This window comes from Cetorhinus maximus, chromosome 12, assembly GCF_964194155.1.
Source record: "Cetorhinus maximus chromosome 12, sCetMax3.hap1.1, whole genome shotgun sequence".
Taxonomy (NCBI): domain Eukaryota; kingdom Metazoa; phylum Chordata; class Chondrichthyes; order Lamniformes; family Cetorhinidae; genus Cetorhinus; species Cetorhinus maximus.
The window spans coordinates 37,009,418-37,028,658 of record NC_135890.1 but is presented as its reverse complement, the minus strand read 5'-3'; the positions used below and the strand labels follow the sequence as shown (position 1 = coordinate 37,028,658).

Here is a 19,241-nt window from a genome sequence, read left to right as displayed (position 1 = left end):
ACTCTGAGAGATAGAGACAGAGGGAATACTGTTTTCAATCAAAAAGTTTATCATTGATATATCTGGATAAATTGTACTCCTTGTAAGAACATTTGTCGTAAGATCTTTATTTCAAATTATAATAAACATGAAATATATTTTTTTGTTACAAATCGCTCTTCACATTTTGATTGTTGCTGTTAGATCTACAGGGCACCATGCTTATTGCGGCAGGGAAAGGAAGATAAAATGATTTACCATGTGTTTTAATCATATTTAAACATGACCCCAGATGAGAATTGATTTACCCAGCTGACATCCATCATTACCAAAGCTCCTTGAACAGGGAGCTTTGAGTTATTTTTGCTGCGCATTTCAGAAGATGAACCTTACAGGAAGGATGCAACAAAATCAATTAATTATATGTTCTTGTAGCTAAAAAAGAAATAATTTACTGTAATGAATTTCCCCAGACCTTCAATCTAAATCTGGTTAAAAACCTTGTTGGATCTTTTATCTTGTGAAAAATTGAGAATCTCTTGAGTCTACAATCTTAGTTTTGACTGATTTGGACCCCACAGCTGAAGAGTTGGGAGAGAAATGGTGTAGAGAGGATATAGGGTGACCTCTATCTTCCAGCTTGATTATATTGAATAATGGTTCAATTGTTAATTGAATTTTGTTATAACAATGCACTTCACAGTATGACCTAGGATTTTTTTGGAACAATAAGAATGTTACTCAATGCAGTTAAGTTCTTTGTAAATGACATCAACATGTTAGCCTGAATTGATTATCAGTACGTAGATAGCATTTATTGTTTTGATAGTGTTTATTGTCAAAGTTGTTTGGTATATGCTGGCAAAGGAGGACAGAGTATATGGCGGTTAATGCTGAAGTTACATGTTTATGATTTTCTAATGTGTTAGATTATACCCATTCAATTAGATTTGCACAAACGTACCAATGAATAGGGGAAAAGGTGCTGCCAACACTGCACAGATATTTATCCGCTAGCCAGAAATGACCATGAGATACAGAAAAATCAAAATTATGATCTTTTTCATGACAATTCCGATTGGATTACCATAACGTGCATATTAGCTGTCACCTTGGCTGGTTACTCTTCTATTTTTACCTGTTGAAAAATATCAAATTCTGCCACTAAAATGTTAAGGAAAATGGAAGGGTTTGAGCTGATGAGGTGCTAGAATTTCAGATATTATTCCATCAAACAAAAAGAAAATCCAGCATTTATTGCCTATCCCTAATTGCCCTTGAGAAGGTGGTAGTGAGCTGCCTTCTTGAACTACTGCAGTCCATGTGGTGTAGGCACACAGGGCTGTTAGGGAGGACGTTCCAGGATTTTGACCCAGCAACAGTGAATGAACGGAAATATATTTCCAAGCCTGGATGGTGAGTGGCTTGGATGAGAACTTCCAGGTGATGGCATTCCCATGCACCTGCTGCCCTTGTCCTTCTAGATAGTAGCGGTCTTGGGTTTGGAAGGTGTTGCCTAAGGAGCCTTGATGAGTACCTGCCATGCATCTTGTAGAACACAGCTGCCACTGTGCATCGGTGGCGGAGGGAGTGAATGTTTGTGGAAGGGGTGCTAATCAAACGGGTTGCTTTGTCCTGGATGGTGTCGAGCTTCTTGAATGTTGTTGGAGTGTTGTTGGGTGTACCCTAAAACTAGCACTACCGGTCTGAGTTCTGGTTTTCTGTCTCCATTCCTGCTGCTGGCAGGTTTCTGCAGGTCAGGGAAAGGTAGGTCGTGGCAATAGGCCCAATTCTGCAATGAGACCAATTAAATTAGTTGGAGAGTTCATTGAGAGCTCACTGAGGGCCAGTTTGGGAGTTTGGTGGGGTTGCACACTGAGTCAGGGGCAGACCAGGTACATGGAGACTGCAAAACAGTGGACAGTAGCACAATCCCCTTAAACTGTCCCACAAAAGAAAGCATGACTGATGGCTATAGAGCCACTAACACATATGTGCTATCAGATGTCTACAGGTTGTGGAGAGAGTGGTCAGTACGTGCTCGGCAGTGCAGGGGGTAATCATTCTCCTGGCATTGCAAGGGCAGAAGGGAAAGGGTAAGGCTTCAGGCATGAGTTGGAGCCCAGTTGAGTGCAAGGAAAGCAGCAGCTGGCAATGGCAGTGTGACTCTTAGATTTTGGGCCTAGAGGCAATGAGGAGCAACATCCTCAGCAACAGGTAGAACCATGGACAAGAGCCATAGAATCAAAGAGTCGTGAGTCACTACGGCACAGAAGGAGGCCATTCAGCCCATCAATTCCATACTATGAGCATAGACCCTCAGCATAGGGATCTACTGCCCAAGGTGGAGTTATCTGGATATGTCAGAGAACCAGTGCTGCAGAAACTGTGCCTGGCTGGGCAGATGGTCACTGAAATTTCTGAGTTTATCATGAAGACTCCACACCTCGTACAATGCTTTCCATAACCTGCCAGTAGCCATTAATGTCCCTGTGGTTTTGAACATCTTAGCCTCTGAATCCTTCCAGCTGCGGGCCTTGGTGGCGTTTCACAAACAGCTGTATTCCAGACAGGGGCCTCACAGGCACAAAGGGCCGTGGGCATCACCACCATCGCTGGATTTCCTCAGGTGCAGGGCACCATTGATTGCACGCTTGTGGCCATCAAAGTGCCCGATGAACAGCCAATGAGATTCAGCAACAGGAAGGGCTTTCACTCCCTCAATGTTTAACCAGTTTGTGACCACAACAAGAGCTTCCTGCATGTGTGCATTCATTTTCCTGACAACAGCCATGACTCTTTCATCCTCCACCAGTCCATGCAACTGCAGCTCCATTCCACCCCCAAACTCTGTGGATGGATTCTAGGGGACAAGGGTTAACTCTTTAAGTAAAAACAGAAAATGCTGGAAAAATACAGCAGGTCTGGCTGTGGAGTGGGAAACAGAGTTAATGTTTCGAGTCCGTATCATGCACATGAGCTGAGTGGACTCTTCCATTCTCAGCCCATGACTCCACACTGCCTCAGGGAACTCTGGCATGTGGGAACACGTAACACACATATTGCTGCTTGTCTAGGTAGGGCCTCCTTTCCTGTGACTCCCGAACCGTGCATCTGTGCCCAGCTGAGCATGGCTGTGCCATCCTTCCCCCTGTGAGAGGGACTGCCCTCTGCTGCCTCGGCCCCTCTCATATCCTCCTGCTCACTTGGTTTTTATCACCCAGTGCCACCCTATCTAATATTGCACATTGATGTGAGGGTGCCTGCACAGGTGGAGGAGAGCGAGTTCACGAGAACTAACCTTGGAGAACAGAAGTCCTGAAGTATCAAAGTTTCCCAATGCAGCTGAGTATTTGACATGCTGTCATACAGGGAGAAGTGCACTCCACACCCTTCATCTCCAGATTGTAATACCTTCACACCCTCTCCACCACATATGCCGTCTTGCCTTCGTCACCTTGCTCCTGGGGGCCAGCCTTCTTCCTCCATGGAGGTCATGATATGCAGATGGGGCACTTCTTCTCTTGTCAGTGGCTTTTCTCGGGCATTATGAGCCCATTTCTCCTGCAAGGGCAAAGGAGAGTTTGAGATAAGATGCTGCTGATCTTTCTGACCAGTGCCAGCAGCTCACTGACATAAGGAGCTGCATGTATAATTGCTGGCAGCTCCTCAACTGTGCTACTGCTCTGAGCCTTGCTGAGGGGTCAGTAGGTATCCTGGGCACACATTGGTTCCATGTTCAGGAGCAGCACATGTCCTCGGGCTCCTCACCCAATGTGTCTGCTGGAAGTTGAATACCACAGGCCTGTCCTAAGGGTTACACTCACTTTGTCTGAGCAGATAAGATCATTGAACATTTTCCGGCACCGGAATCAGTTCCTCCTGACCGCACTTCATCTGCTGACATTCTCAGCAACCTCGATCCATGTCTGTTTGGATTGGGAGGTGGCCTTCTCCTGTCACCTACTGGAAAGAAGACCTCCCTCCTCTCCCTCCCTGCCTCGAGGAGGGCCTCCACATTGGTGTCTGCAAAGCGGCGACCAGCCAACCCACTCTCCACCAATTAACATTCAGCTCTGTGAAAATCAGGGGCTGTGCCCACTTCTCCCTCAGGGTGGGTTTGGGACACAGCAATGGTCCTGACCTTGGCTACCTGATTCCAGAAGGAAGATCAAATCTAGTAGCAGAAGTTGGCAGATTATATCAGTGTAACCCTGAGAATACATTTGGTGCATTGTTCGTTTAATGTTCAATCAAACTGAAAATGTATTTTCCAAGACTAGTAATAGTTTATTTAACATTGTTTTAATCCACTTAAGTTTAGAATATTCAAGTGCATACCCCTTTTTATTTCAGTTATTTTAATGATAACATTTCTCTACTATTCATGACGGTTGAATTTTGCTTTGTTGTGAATCATTTTAGTTAAAGATAGTGTCCAGAAGTGCAGACCTGTAGACTTAATACTTTTTTTGTATCAGTATTAACAAGTAACTTTCATGTGTTAAGCTCAATTTACCAAACAATCTCATCACATGGAATATTAAATATTTGCTGTAACATTTCCAAAGAGGTGGCCATATAATCTAGATTAAGAGTGTAGTTTTGAAAGGGTGCTGCACTGTCCAAGGTGATTTTTTTTTGGTGAAATGTTGAACTATTATCAATGGGTCAAAATATTGGAACTCATTGAAGTAATTCATCCAGACAACTCACTACCACCCTCTCGAGGGCAAATAGGAATGGGCAATAAATGCTGGCCTTGCCAATGATGCCCATATCCTGAGAATTAATTTATAAAAATATTGTACATCTGCCCTGTCAGATTTTTATAAAAGATCCCATAAAACTATTTGCCAATATTTCTCCCTCAACCTACGTCATTAAAACAAATGATCTGGTTATTAATTTCACTGCTGCTTGTGGGATGTTGCTATTTGCAAATTGGTTTCTATGTTTCCATACATTACGCTTCAAGTATTTTATTGGTTGTGCAGTCCTGAAATTGTGAAAGGTGCTATATAAATCTGTACATATGCAAAACTGGTCTTTTTTGTAGAATGCTTTAATGCCAGCTGCAGAAAAGCAATCTCACTGAAATCACAGGATCACAGAATTTTAACGGCACAGATGGAGGCCATTTGGCCTATCATGTCTGCACTGGCTCTCCAAATGAGCATTATGACCTAGTGCCATTGCCCTGCCTTTTCCCTGTATCTCTGCACATTGTTTCTATTCAAATAATCATCTAATGCCGTCTTGAATGCCTCGATTGAACCTGCCTCCACCACACTTCCAGGCAGTGCATTCCAGACCCGAACCATTCGTTGTGTGAAAAAGTTTTTTTTCACATCACATTTGCTTCTTTTGCAAATCACTTTAAATCTGTGCCCTTTCTTTCTTGATCCTTTTATGAGCCTGAACAGTCTCTCCCTATCTACTCTGTCCAGCCCTTTCATGATTTTGAACATCTCTATCAAATCTCTTCTTAGCCTTCTTCTTTCCAAGGTCCCAACCTTTCCAATCTATCTTTGTAACTGAAGTTTCTCATCCCTGGAACCATTGTTGTAAACCTCTTCTGCACTCACTCCAATATGTTCACATCCTTCCTGTAATGTGATGCCCAGAACTGTACACAATACTCCAGCTAAAGTCTAATGAGTGTCTTACATAAATTCAGCATAAACTCCTTGCTCTTGTACTCTATGCCCCTATTAATAAAGTCCAGGATACTATATGCTTCACTAACTACTCTCTCCACCTGTGCTGCCACCTTCAATGATCTATGTACATATATACCTAGGTCTTTCTGCTCCTGCACCCTCTTCAAAATTTCACCCCTTATTTTATGTTGTCTGTCCATGTTCCTCCTACCAAAAGACATCACCTCACACTCCTTCACATTGAACTTCATGTGCCACTTATCTGTTCACTCCACCAACTTGTCTATGTCCTTTTGAAGTTCTACACTGTCCTCCTCATGGTTTACAACACTCCAAGCTTCGTATTATCTGCACTTTGAAATTGTCCACTGCACACTAAGATCTAGATCATTAATATATGTCAGGAAAAGCAAGGGTCCCAAAAGCAACCCCTGGGGAACTCCACTACAACCTTCCTCCAGCCCGAAAAATATCCATTGACCATTACTCTCTGCTTCCTATTTTTCAGCCAATTTTGTATCCACGTTGCTACTGTCCCTTTTATTCTATGAACAATAACTTTTTCTCACAAGTCTGTTGTGTGGCACTGTATCAAATATCTTTTGAAAGTCCATGTACACCACATCAACAGCATTACCCTCATCAACCTTTTCTGTTACCTCTTCAAAAAACTCCAGCAAGGTAGTTAAACATGATTTCCCCTTTAGAAATCCATGCTGGCTCTTCCTTATAAACCCATATATTTCCATGTGACTACTAATTCTATCTCGAATAATTGTTTCTAGAATCTTGCCCATCACTCAAGTTAAACTGACTGGTCTGTAATTGCTGGGCTTATCCTTACAACCTTTTTTGAACAAGGGTGTAATGTTTTCAATTCTCCAGTCCCCTGGCACCTCCCTGAGTGTAGGGAAGACTGAAAAATTATGGCCAGTGCCTCTGCAATTTCTACTCTCACTTCCTTCAATATCCTTGGATGTATTTTGTCTGGCCTCGTCAACTTGAAGTACCTACAGTCTATTCAACATTTGCTCCTTATCAATTTTGAACCCTTCTAGTGACAGAGTTTCCTTGGCTGTCACCATGGCCTGGGTAGCGTCTATCTCCTTGGTAAAGACGGGTGCAAAGTATTCATTTAATGCCTCAGCCATGGCCCCTTCATCCATGCGTAAATCCCCTTTTAGGTCCTTTATTGGCCCTACTCTTCCTTTTACCACCCTTTAACTATTTTTATGCCTATAGAAGACTTTGGGATTCCCCTTTATGTTGGCTGCCAATCTTTTCTTATATTTCCTCTTCAGTTCCCTAATATTCTTTTTCATCTCCCCTTTGTACCTTCTGTATTCCTCTTGGTTCTCAATTGTATTTTCTATCTGACACCTGTCATAAGCACACCTTTTCTTCTTTATCTTAATTTCTATCTCCTTTTTCATCCAGGGAGCTTTGAATTTGTTTTCCCTACCTTTCCCTTTTGATGGAATATACCTTGACTGTGCCCGAACCAATTCCTTTTTGAAGGTAGCCCATTGTTCAGCTACGGCTTTTCCTGCCAATCTTTTGTTCCAGTCTATCTGGCCCAGCTCTGTTCTTGCCCCATTGAAGTCGGCTCTCGTCCACTTAGTTATTCTTACTCTGGATTGCCTATTGTCCTTTTCTATCATCACCTACAATTATCACTGTCTCCTAAATGTTCCCCCACTGACACTTGATCTACTTGACCCACCACATTTCCAAGAACCAGGTCCAACATTGCATATTTTCTTGTTGGATTGGACACATACTGCTGTAGAAAATTTTCCTGAACATAAGCTAGGAGCTTTTGCCCCTCTCCACCCTTTACACTACCACTTTCCCAGGCTACATTCAGGTAATTAAAGTCCCCCATTATAACTACTCTATAATGCTTACATCTCTGCAGTTCCCCTGCATATTTATTCTTCTATGTCCTTCTCATTAGTTGGCGACCTATAGTCCACACCGAGCAATGTAATTGCACTCTTTTTGTTCCTTATCTCTAGTCAAATTGATTCTGTCCTTGAACCCTCTGGGACATCCTCTTCCTCCAGCACTTCAATGCTCTCCTTAACCAATACCGCCACCCCTCCTTCTTTCCTATCTTTCCTGAACACCTTGTACCCAGGAATGTTTAATATCCAATTCTGCCCTTCCATGAGCCGATCTCTGTTATTGCCACAACATCATAATTCCCCATGGCCATCTGCACCTGTAACTCTCCAATCTTATTTAATATACTCTATGCATTCACATAAATGCATAGTAACCCTGATTTGGATTTTGTTACTTTCTCCCTCACCCCGACTCCACCTATTAACTTACTGTTCTCTATTCTAGTGTTATCTATATCTCCCAGTATTTTGTGCACCCTGGTATTCCTCTCTAATATTGTCTCCTGGTTCCCGCACTGCTGCTGAGTCATTTAAAGCCCTCTGAACAGCACTAGCAAAGGAACTCAGTCCCGGCTCTGTTCAGGTGAAACCCATCCGGCTTGTACAGGTGCCATCTTCCCCAGAAGATGGGGAAGAAACAGAAAATGTTGGAAATACTCAGCAGGTCAGACAGCGTCTATGGAGAGAGAAACAAAGCTGAAACATTGACTTATCTTTACAGTTGTTGCCTGACTTGCTAAGTCTTTCAAGCATTTCCATTTTTCATCTCAGATTTCCAGCATATGCAATAATTTGCATCTGTACTCGCAGTCTTCCTTAACTTAGTCTGACATTTCCATTTCACCATCTGTCAAGCCTTTCTGAGTGAGGCTGCCAATTTAAACAATCAAAATTATGGGCAGTATTGTGGACAGACCCCAACTGCTGGTGTAAAAGTGGCACTGTGCAAAGTCCAAAAAGCACCCCTCCTGTGTGATCACTTGATTGAGAAAATGGAAGATTCTACAGAGGTGAGAGCAAGAATCATTCCCAGCATGTGCTTTGTCCTTCTTGCTGGTGGTTATAATGAGCATTCCAGTCAGCAATAGAACGCAGGACTTCAAGCTGATTAAGGCATTTGACAGTCAGCTCTCTGTCTCCGGTTGCAGCATACAATATGCTGGAATGTTCATTCTGGCTGTCACAGTGCATGTAATTTGATCTCCTGGTTTATTGATTTGATAGTCTGACGGTTTCACTGCAACAGACATCATCTGTTCTTCCATCTGTAAAGGCACTTAAGGCTAAAATAGGTGTTAATATTTTATACTTCTTATTTTAGTTGAACTTGTTAATGGCAGACAATATTCTGTATTCAAAAGCATTTATTTATTTTTTGATACATCACTTGGAATCAAAAACATGAAATCTTTATGTTTGCCACTGGGTAAAACACTGGATACCACTCACCTAAATGGTATTCAGTCTGTGCACACTGGACCATGCAATGTGACACTATACATGCACCATACAACTGGCATCGGCCTGCAGTAGACTATAAGACACCAATGTATCACATACTTTCTGCGCTGTTAAAAAGATAGATATTTAGTCACTTGGGGTTGTTCTGTAAATTGGTTACACCAGGGTGTGTAGTACAAAAGGTATTACACGCTAGAATTGAGTTATGGCAAATAGACCACTCGACACAGAATTTAACTCACTGATATCTGCAACCACAGTGAATTATGGAGTTCAATTTGTGTGGTGATGTGTGCCCTGATGTATTTACATCCTTCCTTATCACCAACTGATTGTAGATGGAATCAAACTTTAACGATGAGAATGATCACTAGTGTGGTGTGGAGTAACGCTGTAGCTGATAGCCGGATGGTTCCTGTTGCTAACATGGTTATTGATCTGAATGAAACTCGGCTCCTGCTGAATACAGTTGACATGATGTTGCAAGACTGAGGTGTTCTCTGACTAGAGACACTCTCCAGCCCATTTCCTATGATAGATGTGTTCCGTCTGACGTCAGGAGAGGATTTACCTTACCGTTTTCCAATCCCGGGGACCTGGCAGCAAGACCAGAAGCTTGGCTTCGATATAAAGGGAGCCCTTCAATTCGGAGGAGGAGCAGCGATTTCCCTGACACAACCAGACTTGAAGTGAGATTGCCCCCAGTGAGAGGAGGCTGGCAGGTCGCAGTGGAGAAGTCTCCGGATTTAATATATATATATATATATGTATATAGATATAAGAATAAGTTGAGATTGCGGGGAGGAAAAAAGTATTTAAAGGTGCCAAGCAGCTCTGAAAGGAAGGTTAGAGCAGACCCGAGGGGGATTGAAGATCTCGCCCAGCTCCCTCAGCCGGGGACGGGGGCTTAAATAAAGTGAAGGTTGGGGATCGAGACACAGAGAGCAGCGTCTTGCCAGCTCCAGGCACTATCCATGGAGCAGGAGGGCGAGTGAAATGAACAGAGGCTCCTGTCTAAGCCAGAGAGAGACATCCACACAGCAAGTGAGGGAAGGGCTCCTCAACTGACTGCTCTTCAGTGCTGGGAGTGGCGAGTTGAGGAGGATCCAGGAAGACCAGGGTGTGTGGGGGTGGATTTTTTTTTTGGTTGTGGTTTAAGAAAGAGAAGAGAACCATCACCCATCGGAGAGAACAAGAGTCGCCAGCCACCCCGAGACCATGAGCTCTTCGCTCAGCCCCAAGAAAAGTGAGTCAAGAAGACAGGGCGAGTGGGGGTGTAAGGTTGTGAAGGGCAGCGTTCGCCTCCTTCGGCTGCAGGGGAGAGATGTACCGGGCCCGCTTCAATAAAGTGAAGTGAAGAGACCGGCTGCTGCTGAGCAGAGAGAGAGGGAGAGGTGGGGAGGAGGGGGGGGATAGTGTCCTCTCCATCTCAGCTCGCACAACAAGCAGGAACTGCTCGCAGTCAGAGACAGGGGCTCAGCGCCCCCCACACCCACACCCCTCCCCAAGTGGGCACCTCAGTCCCTGAAAGCAGAGCCGGGGAGCGGCTGAATGGATCGAGCGGAGCCGGGCAGCGAGACCCCCTCCCCACAGTGAAGGCTTGTACCGGCTCTGGGCCACAGCTCTCGGTCCGAGGAGGAGGAGGAGGAGGGACATTTCTCTCCATGTTACGGTGTAGGGGAGAGTAACGCTGCTGCTGGGGGGATTCTCACCATGCAGCTCCTGAAAGCTGTGTGGGCTTTGGCCGGAGCCGCTGTCTGCTGTGTCCTTATATTTGTTATCCATTCGCACTTCCTGAAAGAAGGTAAACACTTTCAGTTATTTATCTTTGCACCCTCTTCCCCACCCCCTTCCCTTTTCTGACTTGTTTTTGTAATGCAGCCCCTTTTAGATTTGCGGTGTGACGGTGAAACTAAGAGATGCGCCGTCCTTTTAAAACGGGAGTAGGGGGGAAAAAAAAAGCAAAGCTGGAGCCTGAAACCCTCAATTATCTCTTTTTGGATTCGGTCGGGCTGCAGATCTCTCACGAATGTTACATTGGTAGCGCCGGCTTTGCCTTTTTGATCGCGCGAAAGTTGCCAGTTGTGTTCACTGAGCGAGGGGGTTCATTGAGTTGAGGTATTGGGAGATGCAAAGCAGATATCGTGGTGTGATATTAACCGGTGCGTGTGAGAGGGAGAGCGGAGCCAGGATTCACGTTCATCCTCCCCAGGAGTGGAGTTGGGGATTCAGTGGAGGGCGCTGGAACACCACATAAAGGAGCCAGCCTGCCTTCAGTGCCGAACTCTGCAAAGCCGAGCTCTGCTGTTTCCACCTGCTCCTCAACTTCCAATTCCCTGTCAGAAGTTTCCAGTGGGGGCTAAATTTGCGAAGGACGAATTTGCTGGTACATCAGCTTCATGTGTAAAGGCTTAGGAATCAGAACGTCAATTTAATGTTAAGATGGGACAGGTTTTCGACAGGAGCCGTTGTTGGGTGCAATGTGAAATTGTTTTTGTCATCCTGCAAGTGTGTCTGACTGAATTTATCAGGAAAAAAGTGATTTAAGAGTCTGAGTTAGCTTAGTGGAAACTTTGATTTCTCAAACACCGCCCAGAATTAAGAATCAATAAGTTATCACGTAATTTAATTCGAGCTAACAATTTGTCTTAATTTGGAGACATTATAATTAATCGTTTTACAATGATTCGCGCAAGGAGCCTTTTTTTTTAACCTTCGGAGACAACTTCGTTTCCATGTTTGCACACTTTCCAGTGTAAACTGACGATCCGTCGAGTCATATTTCGTACCAAGTTTGTATTATCATTCCGAGACTTTGTTTGCGCCAAGTGCGTAGCTTGTTTTGCTGGCAGCCAAAGCAGAATGCAACATTTTGTTCGGAAACTCTGTTTTACCGAGCAGTGAAAAAGGAGAATTACTGCTTCTTGGTCATTGGCGTCTCTTCAGGCACCATTCTGCGTTTGTGAGGGCAGAACCATTCTTGGAGGCATTTGTCAATTGCCGAAGGAGGGTTTGCAGATCCAGTATTGCCGAGTTATCCCATGTGACAGTACACAACCCATGCAGATTATGGATAAGGCGCTTTCTGCTGTTTATGACACTTATTGTGTTCGGGAATTCAGCATGCACACAATACACCTGGCACCCAGTCAGAGTTTAGCAATTGCCGTGTACTGGCCTATTATTTATTATCGAATACCAATCCAGGAACTTGGGCGATCACGGGGATATCAGAAGTAAAAGAATGAATAAATTGTAGTACACCTTGAGTTAATTAAAATTCACACGTTTAAAAAAAATCGAATGGTACTTAGGAGAGTATTTTATTGCTGGCTGTGATTTGAATGTATCATTATAATCCAAGTAATATAACAGTGTGGTGAAAGCAACGTCTTCCAGAGGCTGCGGACTGAGATTATGGAATGGAACTTCAGTTGAGAATCTTGCCTGTTAATAAGTAATCTGTTTGATTTGAGATTTTTTTAAAAAATTCATTTTACTTCATAAGTAAAATGCTTCAGTAATATTTTGACTATTGAATTGAGAAATGAAAGCAACTTTTTTTTATAATACAGCCAGCTAGCACTCTGAACAGAAAAGCTAAAGGAGTGATGTTTCTCGAACTTTTGTCTATCTGTATAGCTACCACCTGGAATATTACTGGGTAACCACTGGATAGATATGTTCTAAAACTTCAGTGTTTGTTGAGAGAACTGACAGTATGTTTCTGAGGGTTGATAACTGATGTATCTGACTTAGTGCACTCATGTATGCACTCCCTGATAACAATTTGGCAGCTCACTAGAATCTGTGCTTCTACCCAAGTTCAGGTTCCTGAAATACATGATACTGAGCCACTGGAATGCTGGTGAGAGGAGACCGCTTCCTCTACAGAAAGCTTCTTCCAAGCACCATACACATTTCTCATCTAACATTCCAAACTCCTTTTAAAATGCTCTAGCGGATTTTTGTTCAATATCTGATTCACCAGTTGTAAGTCTATTATTATAAATGAAATGTTCTTCACTCATTATTTTTAATTAGGTGTATTTTAACCAATTTTATTCTCATCTCATAATGCTGCAAATGACGCAACACCTATATGATCTAATGTTATTTATCAGCTTAGGCTACTCATAATTAAATAGTGAGTGTCTCTACTTTTCAGTCTCCATTAAGTTGGCCTATTATGCCTAATGAAACCTACTTCTCACATGCTTTGAATCTGGATTTTCTGTCCTTGATGAATACTCTGAAATACACTTATTAGCAAATTTAATCAATTGGGTGTCTCAAAACAAAGTTCAGGCATATGTGTGAGATGGTGTTTAAAATATCTTTCTGGTGGGTAGTCAATGTTACCTCTTGCAAATGATATTTATTTTCGTGAATGAGCCTAATTCAATAATTTATGATTGATAAAGCAAGGAGAAATTGTAATCATCTCACCCTCATTCAAGGAAATAAATGTGAAATTTGATAGGGAGGGTTAGAATTTATCACACACTCTGAATTGTTGGATTTCGGACTGGGATTTTGTTGTACAATCATTGCTCTATACTTAATTATGCTGCAAACCCTTGGGTCCCATCATAAAATTACTTTCACATGTTATAAGTGATCTGTTCTATTGTTAGTCACATTTTTTCTCTATTGATCCATCTTCGTAACTTAATGCTTGTCATCTTCACTGAACGTAAGGGCTATGCTACTTTGCCCACTTTTTCTTTTAAAAATCCTTCTGTAAAACGTAATGAAAATTTGACCGCCTTCAGCAACAACAACATAATTATAAAAGCAAAGCACAGCAGATGCTGGAGATCTGAAATAAAAACGGAATGTGCTGGAAAAACTTTGGAGATCTGGCAGCATCTGTGGAGAGAGAAGCAGCATTAATGTTTCAAGTCCATATGACTCTTCTTCGGAACTTTGCTGGACTCAAAAGCATTAACTCGATTTCTCTCTCCACAGATGCTGCCAGACCTGCTGAATTTTTCCAGCACTTTGTACAAATGAAAGTTATTGTTGAAATAAAAACAGTGTCGTAAACATAGGAACATATTCCATAGCACATAGCAGAGATGCAATTAGATAAACATGGACTCCGAGCTAAAAAGGGAGATATTAGCTGGGTGACTAAAAGCCTCATCAAATAGGTAGATTTTAAGGATGGACCCAACTGAGGAGAGGAAGGTGGAGGACTGGAGGGAGGGATTTCCACAGTCTGGCACTTGGAAGACTAAAGAAATGACTGCCAATGACTGAGGGATGATATGCATAGGTGACCAGAGTCAGAGGAACAGAGTTCAGGACTGGAAGGTGTTTGAGATAAGAAGGGTCAAGGTCAGGAGGATCTTAAACACACACCGATGAGATTTTAACATTGGAGGCATTTTTAAGGTCCATGAGATTAAATGGACAGTGGCAGCATGGATACAAAATTGGCTGAGGGACAGAAGGCAGAAAGTAGTGATGAATAGTTGTTTTTCAGACTGGAGGAAAGTAAATAGTGCCATTTCCCAAGGTTTAATATATATTAATGACCTGGACTCGGGTATACTGGGCATAATTTCAAAGTTTACAGATGACACAGGACTCTGTAATTTAACAAGCAATGGGGAGGATAGTAACTCAATTCAGAGGGACGTAGGTAGACTGGATGTAATGTTCTGGATTGTGAAGTAATATATTTTGATAAGAGGAATGCAGAGAGGCAATATACACTAAATAGAACAATTTAAATTGGATACAGAAACAGAGACACCTCGAGTGTATGTTCACAAATCCTTGAGGGTGACAGGACAAGTTGAAAAGGATTTTTAAGCATTTGGGGTCCTAGGCTTTATTAATACATGAATAAGGTACAAAAACAAGGAAATTATGCTAAACCTTTTATAAAACACTGGTTATTCCCCTGCGAGAATATTATATTCAATTCTGGGTGCTATACTTGAGGAAGAATGTAAAGGCCTTAGAGAGTGCAGAAGAGAATAGTACCAGTGATAAGACACTTCAATGACATAGAAAGGCTGGAGAAACTGAGGTTACTGCTCCTTAGAGCAGGCAAAATTAAGATGAGATTTGACAGAAGTGTTCAAAATCATGACCAATGTTGATTGTTAACCAAAGGGATTTGGATAAATACTTAAAAGGGAAATATATACAGAGCTATGGGGACAGCCAGGGGGTAGAAATAATTTGATAGCTCTTTCAAAGAGTTCGCACCTGGTGCACCGGGCCAAATGGGCTCTTTCTGTGCTATATCCACCTGTGATTCTATGATTTTGGCACTGGGTGTCAATGTAGGTCAGAAAGAACAGAGGTGCTGGGTAAGCAGGACTTGGTTGAAATAGGATATGGACAGCAGGGTTTTGGATGAGATGAAGTTTATTGAGGTGTTCATAATTACGTATCTGTTTATTTACCTACCTGAGTCTGTCCAACAAATATCCATCTTGTCATTCTGTTTATCAATAGGCTTATCATTGTGTTATTTATTTACTAATCTCATTGAACTCTTGCTATAAACATACTAATAGTTACTAAAAGTTATGCAAGATATTTGAGTGAATGCCTACCAAAAAATATATTTTCTTAAATCGCAGTTTACCCTTTCTGCTTGCTACTTCATCCACCAATTTGTCCGTTTGTCTTTGACTTCTGTCCTATGTCTAATGCCCAGCATCTTAGGTGACTTTTTCATCTCAGAATGTGTTACTCGAGGTAATGGTGTATGCATGTAATGCCTTAATAACGTTTTGTTGTAATGATTTTAGTAAACTCTGTTTTGTAACAAAACAAATAAAAGATTGCATCTCAAGAACGTTGCGAGTTGGAAACTGTTATAACTGAATGCAGTAACAAGACAAATGAGAAAAAAATTATGATAAGTGTTAGAAGAAAATTAGACCCCTCATGGAGTCAGCACTTAAAGGATTAGAGTTTTGCCCACAATCCAATCTAAATACACTAGCATCCCATTGGCAGGTCTGCGAGTAGCATTTTTAGCAGCAATTATTCCAGGAATAACCTGGGGGGAAGACATGTAGCTTTATTGGTAGACGTCACTCCTCTGAAAGGACAGGTTGCAAATTCAAGTTCTGTTCCTATGACGTATTTAAATGCATGCATTGCATGTCATGTGATAGATCCAAGTTTTGTGGTTGCTCTTCTCCATGTCTTGACACAGTGACATTCATGTTTTACCATGGGTACAGTCAGTAATTGACTCCAGCATTCAGAGAGGGTAATAAGTTGAGAACTTGAGGTGAAGGAAGATGATGAAATTAAAAGCATGTGTGATATCATCATTCAGAAAATAAACATGTGCTCTGCTTCCATAACATTTAATCAATACAGCCTCAGTAATAGACTGACTCCCCATTGCTGTTGTTCAGGTGCATCGTGGCCATGAAATTTGTGACACATGGAAAAACTCAGTTTCTGTGCTGCTGAGTGGCTCCAGAGAAACACACGACACGCTTTTTACTTCAAGGAGAAACCAGTGGTAGTATGGGAATTTTTAAAAATTATATTTATATTTTCTGGCAAAATTGTCAGAAAGGCAATTTACTCCCTAGATTTTGCAGTTTTTCTATTTTAGTTCAACATGCACATTGAACCTTCAATGTGATCAAACATTGTCAACATGACAAAGCGAAATCTGTTCATTTATTTGGAGCTGACTTATGAACAATACGGCAATTTAACTGATGACTCTTAACCTATGGGTTGTGACTCAAATGTGGATCACTGGGAGGGTGTCATTGGGGACCAAAATCCTGTTCCAATTTTATTTTATCGGCAATGTGCATGGTCATCTGATGAATATTAACAAATCAATTCTTTGCAACGTATTTTTAAGGTTTAAGCCATCTGATACTTAAAGCACAGAGTCCGTATGATCTGTCAAAATTCCCTGAATAATTACCCAGGAAGGGACTTCTGATGTTCAGACAAGTTTGTCCTGACTTCCTGTGATTTCAAGTTCACACCGTCACTAATCTGCTGCACTCATTTTGAACTACAGTATGAAAAAGGTTGAATACCATTAGGCTAAAGCTAGCCTGCCATCACAACGACAGTCTTAAAACTTGGTGCTAGTATATCCAGAGGTAGAGGTTTTCCCTCCCTTTTTATGCTTTTCATTGCTAAGGAAGTGGCTTGTGGGAATGCTTTCCCTACAAAAATAGAACTATATTGGAAAAAGTGCCCTAAATTTAAAATGGAAGCTATATGACCCAATTTTGTTAACTCTGTTATCAGAACTGGATGATAATATCCATTTTTACCTTCTCTTCTTTCCTTTTTTTTTACAAACATTTAGTCACCAGATGCTGTGCTGTATCAAATGGATAAGCTGTGCACAGTAATGAAACAATCCACATTTGTTCTTCGGGTAAGTGGGAAAGAGCTTTTAAATATATCCCTTTTCAGATCTTGATTCTGAGGGAGAGCAGAAGAATAGGATACATGCATTGTGAGGTTTCCACACCCACAGTTTTTTAATGTTGAGATGCAGGTCATTGCGCTGCTAATCCTCAACCCAATGTCCACACACTCTCTCTCTTCTCTCTCACTTTGCATTCAATGTTTGCAAGAAAGAGATTTGAGGCGTGATCTGCAGAGAGGTCGGTGATTGGTAATTACAAGCCTCTGTCTGCCTGATCCTCACAAAGCTAGGGAAAATAAAAGTAACCATTGAACCTCTTGTTCTCAAAAAGAATGACAGCCTTGATGCCACAATAATATTGCATCAGATATTTAAGCAGCAGCTATTTTAAATAACTTCTTGTGAAGTTAAACATTTCTGTTAAACCTCAACTACAACGAGAGCTAAAAAATGAATGTAGTTGGCTGTCTAAAGGAATCACTAAACCTTACTCCATAAAAGAAAAATGTTTAACTTATTTAAGCATTGGGCATTGCACCTTTGGAAGACTAATAAATGGCAAACCTTACATTTTATAGACTTGTTTCACTATGATATGCTGTAAGCACTATCATTAAACTACAATGCCCTGTATTGTTTATCAATTGCATATATTCTTATTAACCTTAAGAGATGTACCACATTTCTACTTGTACCAAAGATTATTGAAGACTTTTAAAAATATGATCCTGGCATTTGTTAGCAAGTAGGTGAATAAGAGGGGGTGAAATTGGTATACACCAGCAGTGCAAAACCGGCTTGTAATAAATCAGTAGCTGATTTTTCACCGCGCCGAAGCTTCTTTCCACTGAGAATCACAGAACGATAATTCAAACTCTTTTCGGAGACTCGCTTCCTACCTTCACTGTTGCTTTTACTTGATTTGAATGTAAAAAGTTTGGCAATATTTTTCCAAGTCAGTGGAAAATAAAAATTGGCGTAGCCTACAACAGGCAGCCAATTTACCACGAGCCCGTTTCATGCTGCTGGCATAGACCAATTTCACCCCCAGAATGCAGCATTGCAGCTTTATGATGGGCACAGAAAATTATTGAAGTCTGTAAAATATAATGATATAAATAGAGATAATTGGGACAGTTGGCCTTTCTGCAGGAAATGCTGCATGCACTTTGTGTGTTTTCTAACTGAAAAGGAGTTCAGCAGATACCTTGGAGACAGTTGAAAAATAAATGGTCAGACACATTCTTCAGCAGTATGTCGAGGGATGTGTGCAAATTTTATTTCTGTGTTCTGGCTGAATAATTTTCCTTAGCTTGTTCGCCTCCTGAAGCTGCTGCAGCAGCTTTCACATGGAGACTTGTCTCCTGACCATTCCTACTGGGAAGGAATTACCTTTTCTTACCAACATATGTGCAAAGTTTATTTTTGTCTGTTTGAATCTCAGTAGATTTGCAATGGCCATTTACACCCCGCTGATCTGAAATTCCACTTTTCATTCCCAAACTTGATCCTGAGCACTTGAGGCTGGCAGATTCCCAGTTACCAATTTACCACGCATAACTTTTGCAACCTTGCAAAATGAAAAACAAGGCAAATTGCTGGTTTACACATCTCATCAAAAAGTCGATGCCCAGCTTTTTCCATTTTTCTTTTCTCCTTGTGAATGGCCTCCGATTTATTGTGACATGTTGGGACTCTTCCCTAACTCTGAACATTCCTGTTCTGCTGAGATGAAGGGGGAATTTCATTTCCTATTAATGGCCACGTTTCCTGACTAAATTGATGTTTTTCGCTGGGCTGAACAGTTAATTCAGGCCGGCTTGAAAGACAAAACAGCCC

General features: G+C 41.7%; 1 protein-coding gene across 3 annotated transcripts in view; it reads left to right on the top strand.

Moving 5' to 3' along the window:
* The first annotated feature begins 10,155 nt into the window (after positions 1 to 10,155).
* The window catches only part of tafa5a (TAFA chemokine like family member 5a), a 492,732-nt gene continuing 483,646 nt past the window's right edge, over positions 10,156 to 19,241 (top strand). For 2 of the 3 annotated variants that reach the window (XM_078553347.1, XM_078553348.1), the window contains exon 1: positions 10,566 to 10,814. In XM_078553347.1, coding sequence (XP_078409473.1) covers positions 10,724 to 10,814 — 91 coding nt within the window. In that variant the 5' untranslated portion in view covers positions 10,566 to 10,723. Of the gene's footprint in view, positions 10,815 to 19,241 lie in introns of all 3 variants that reach the window. The other variant, XM_078553349.1, reaches the window with a different exon arrangement.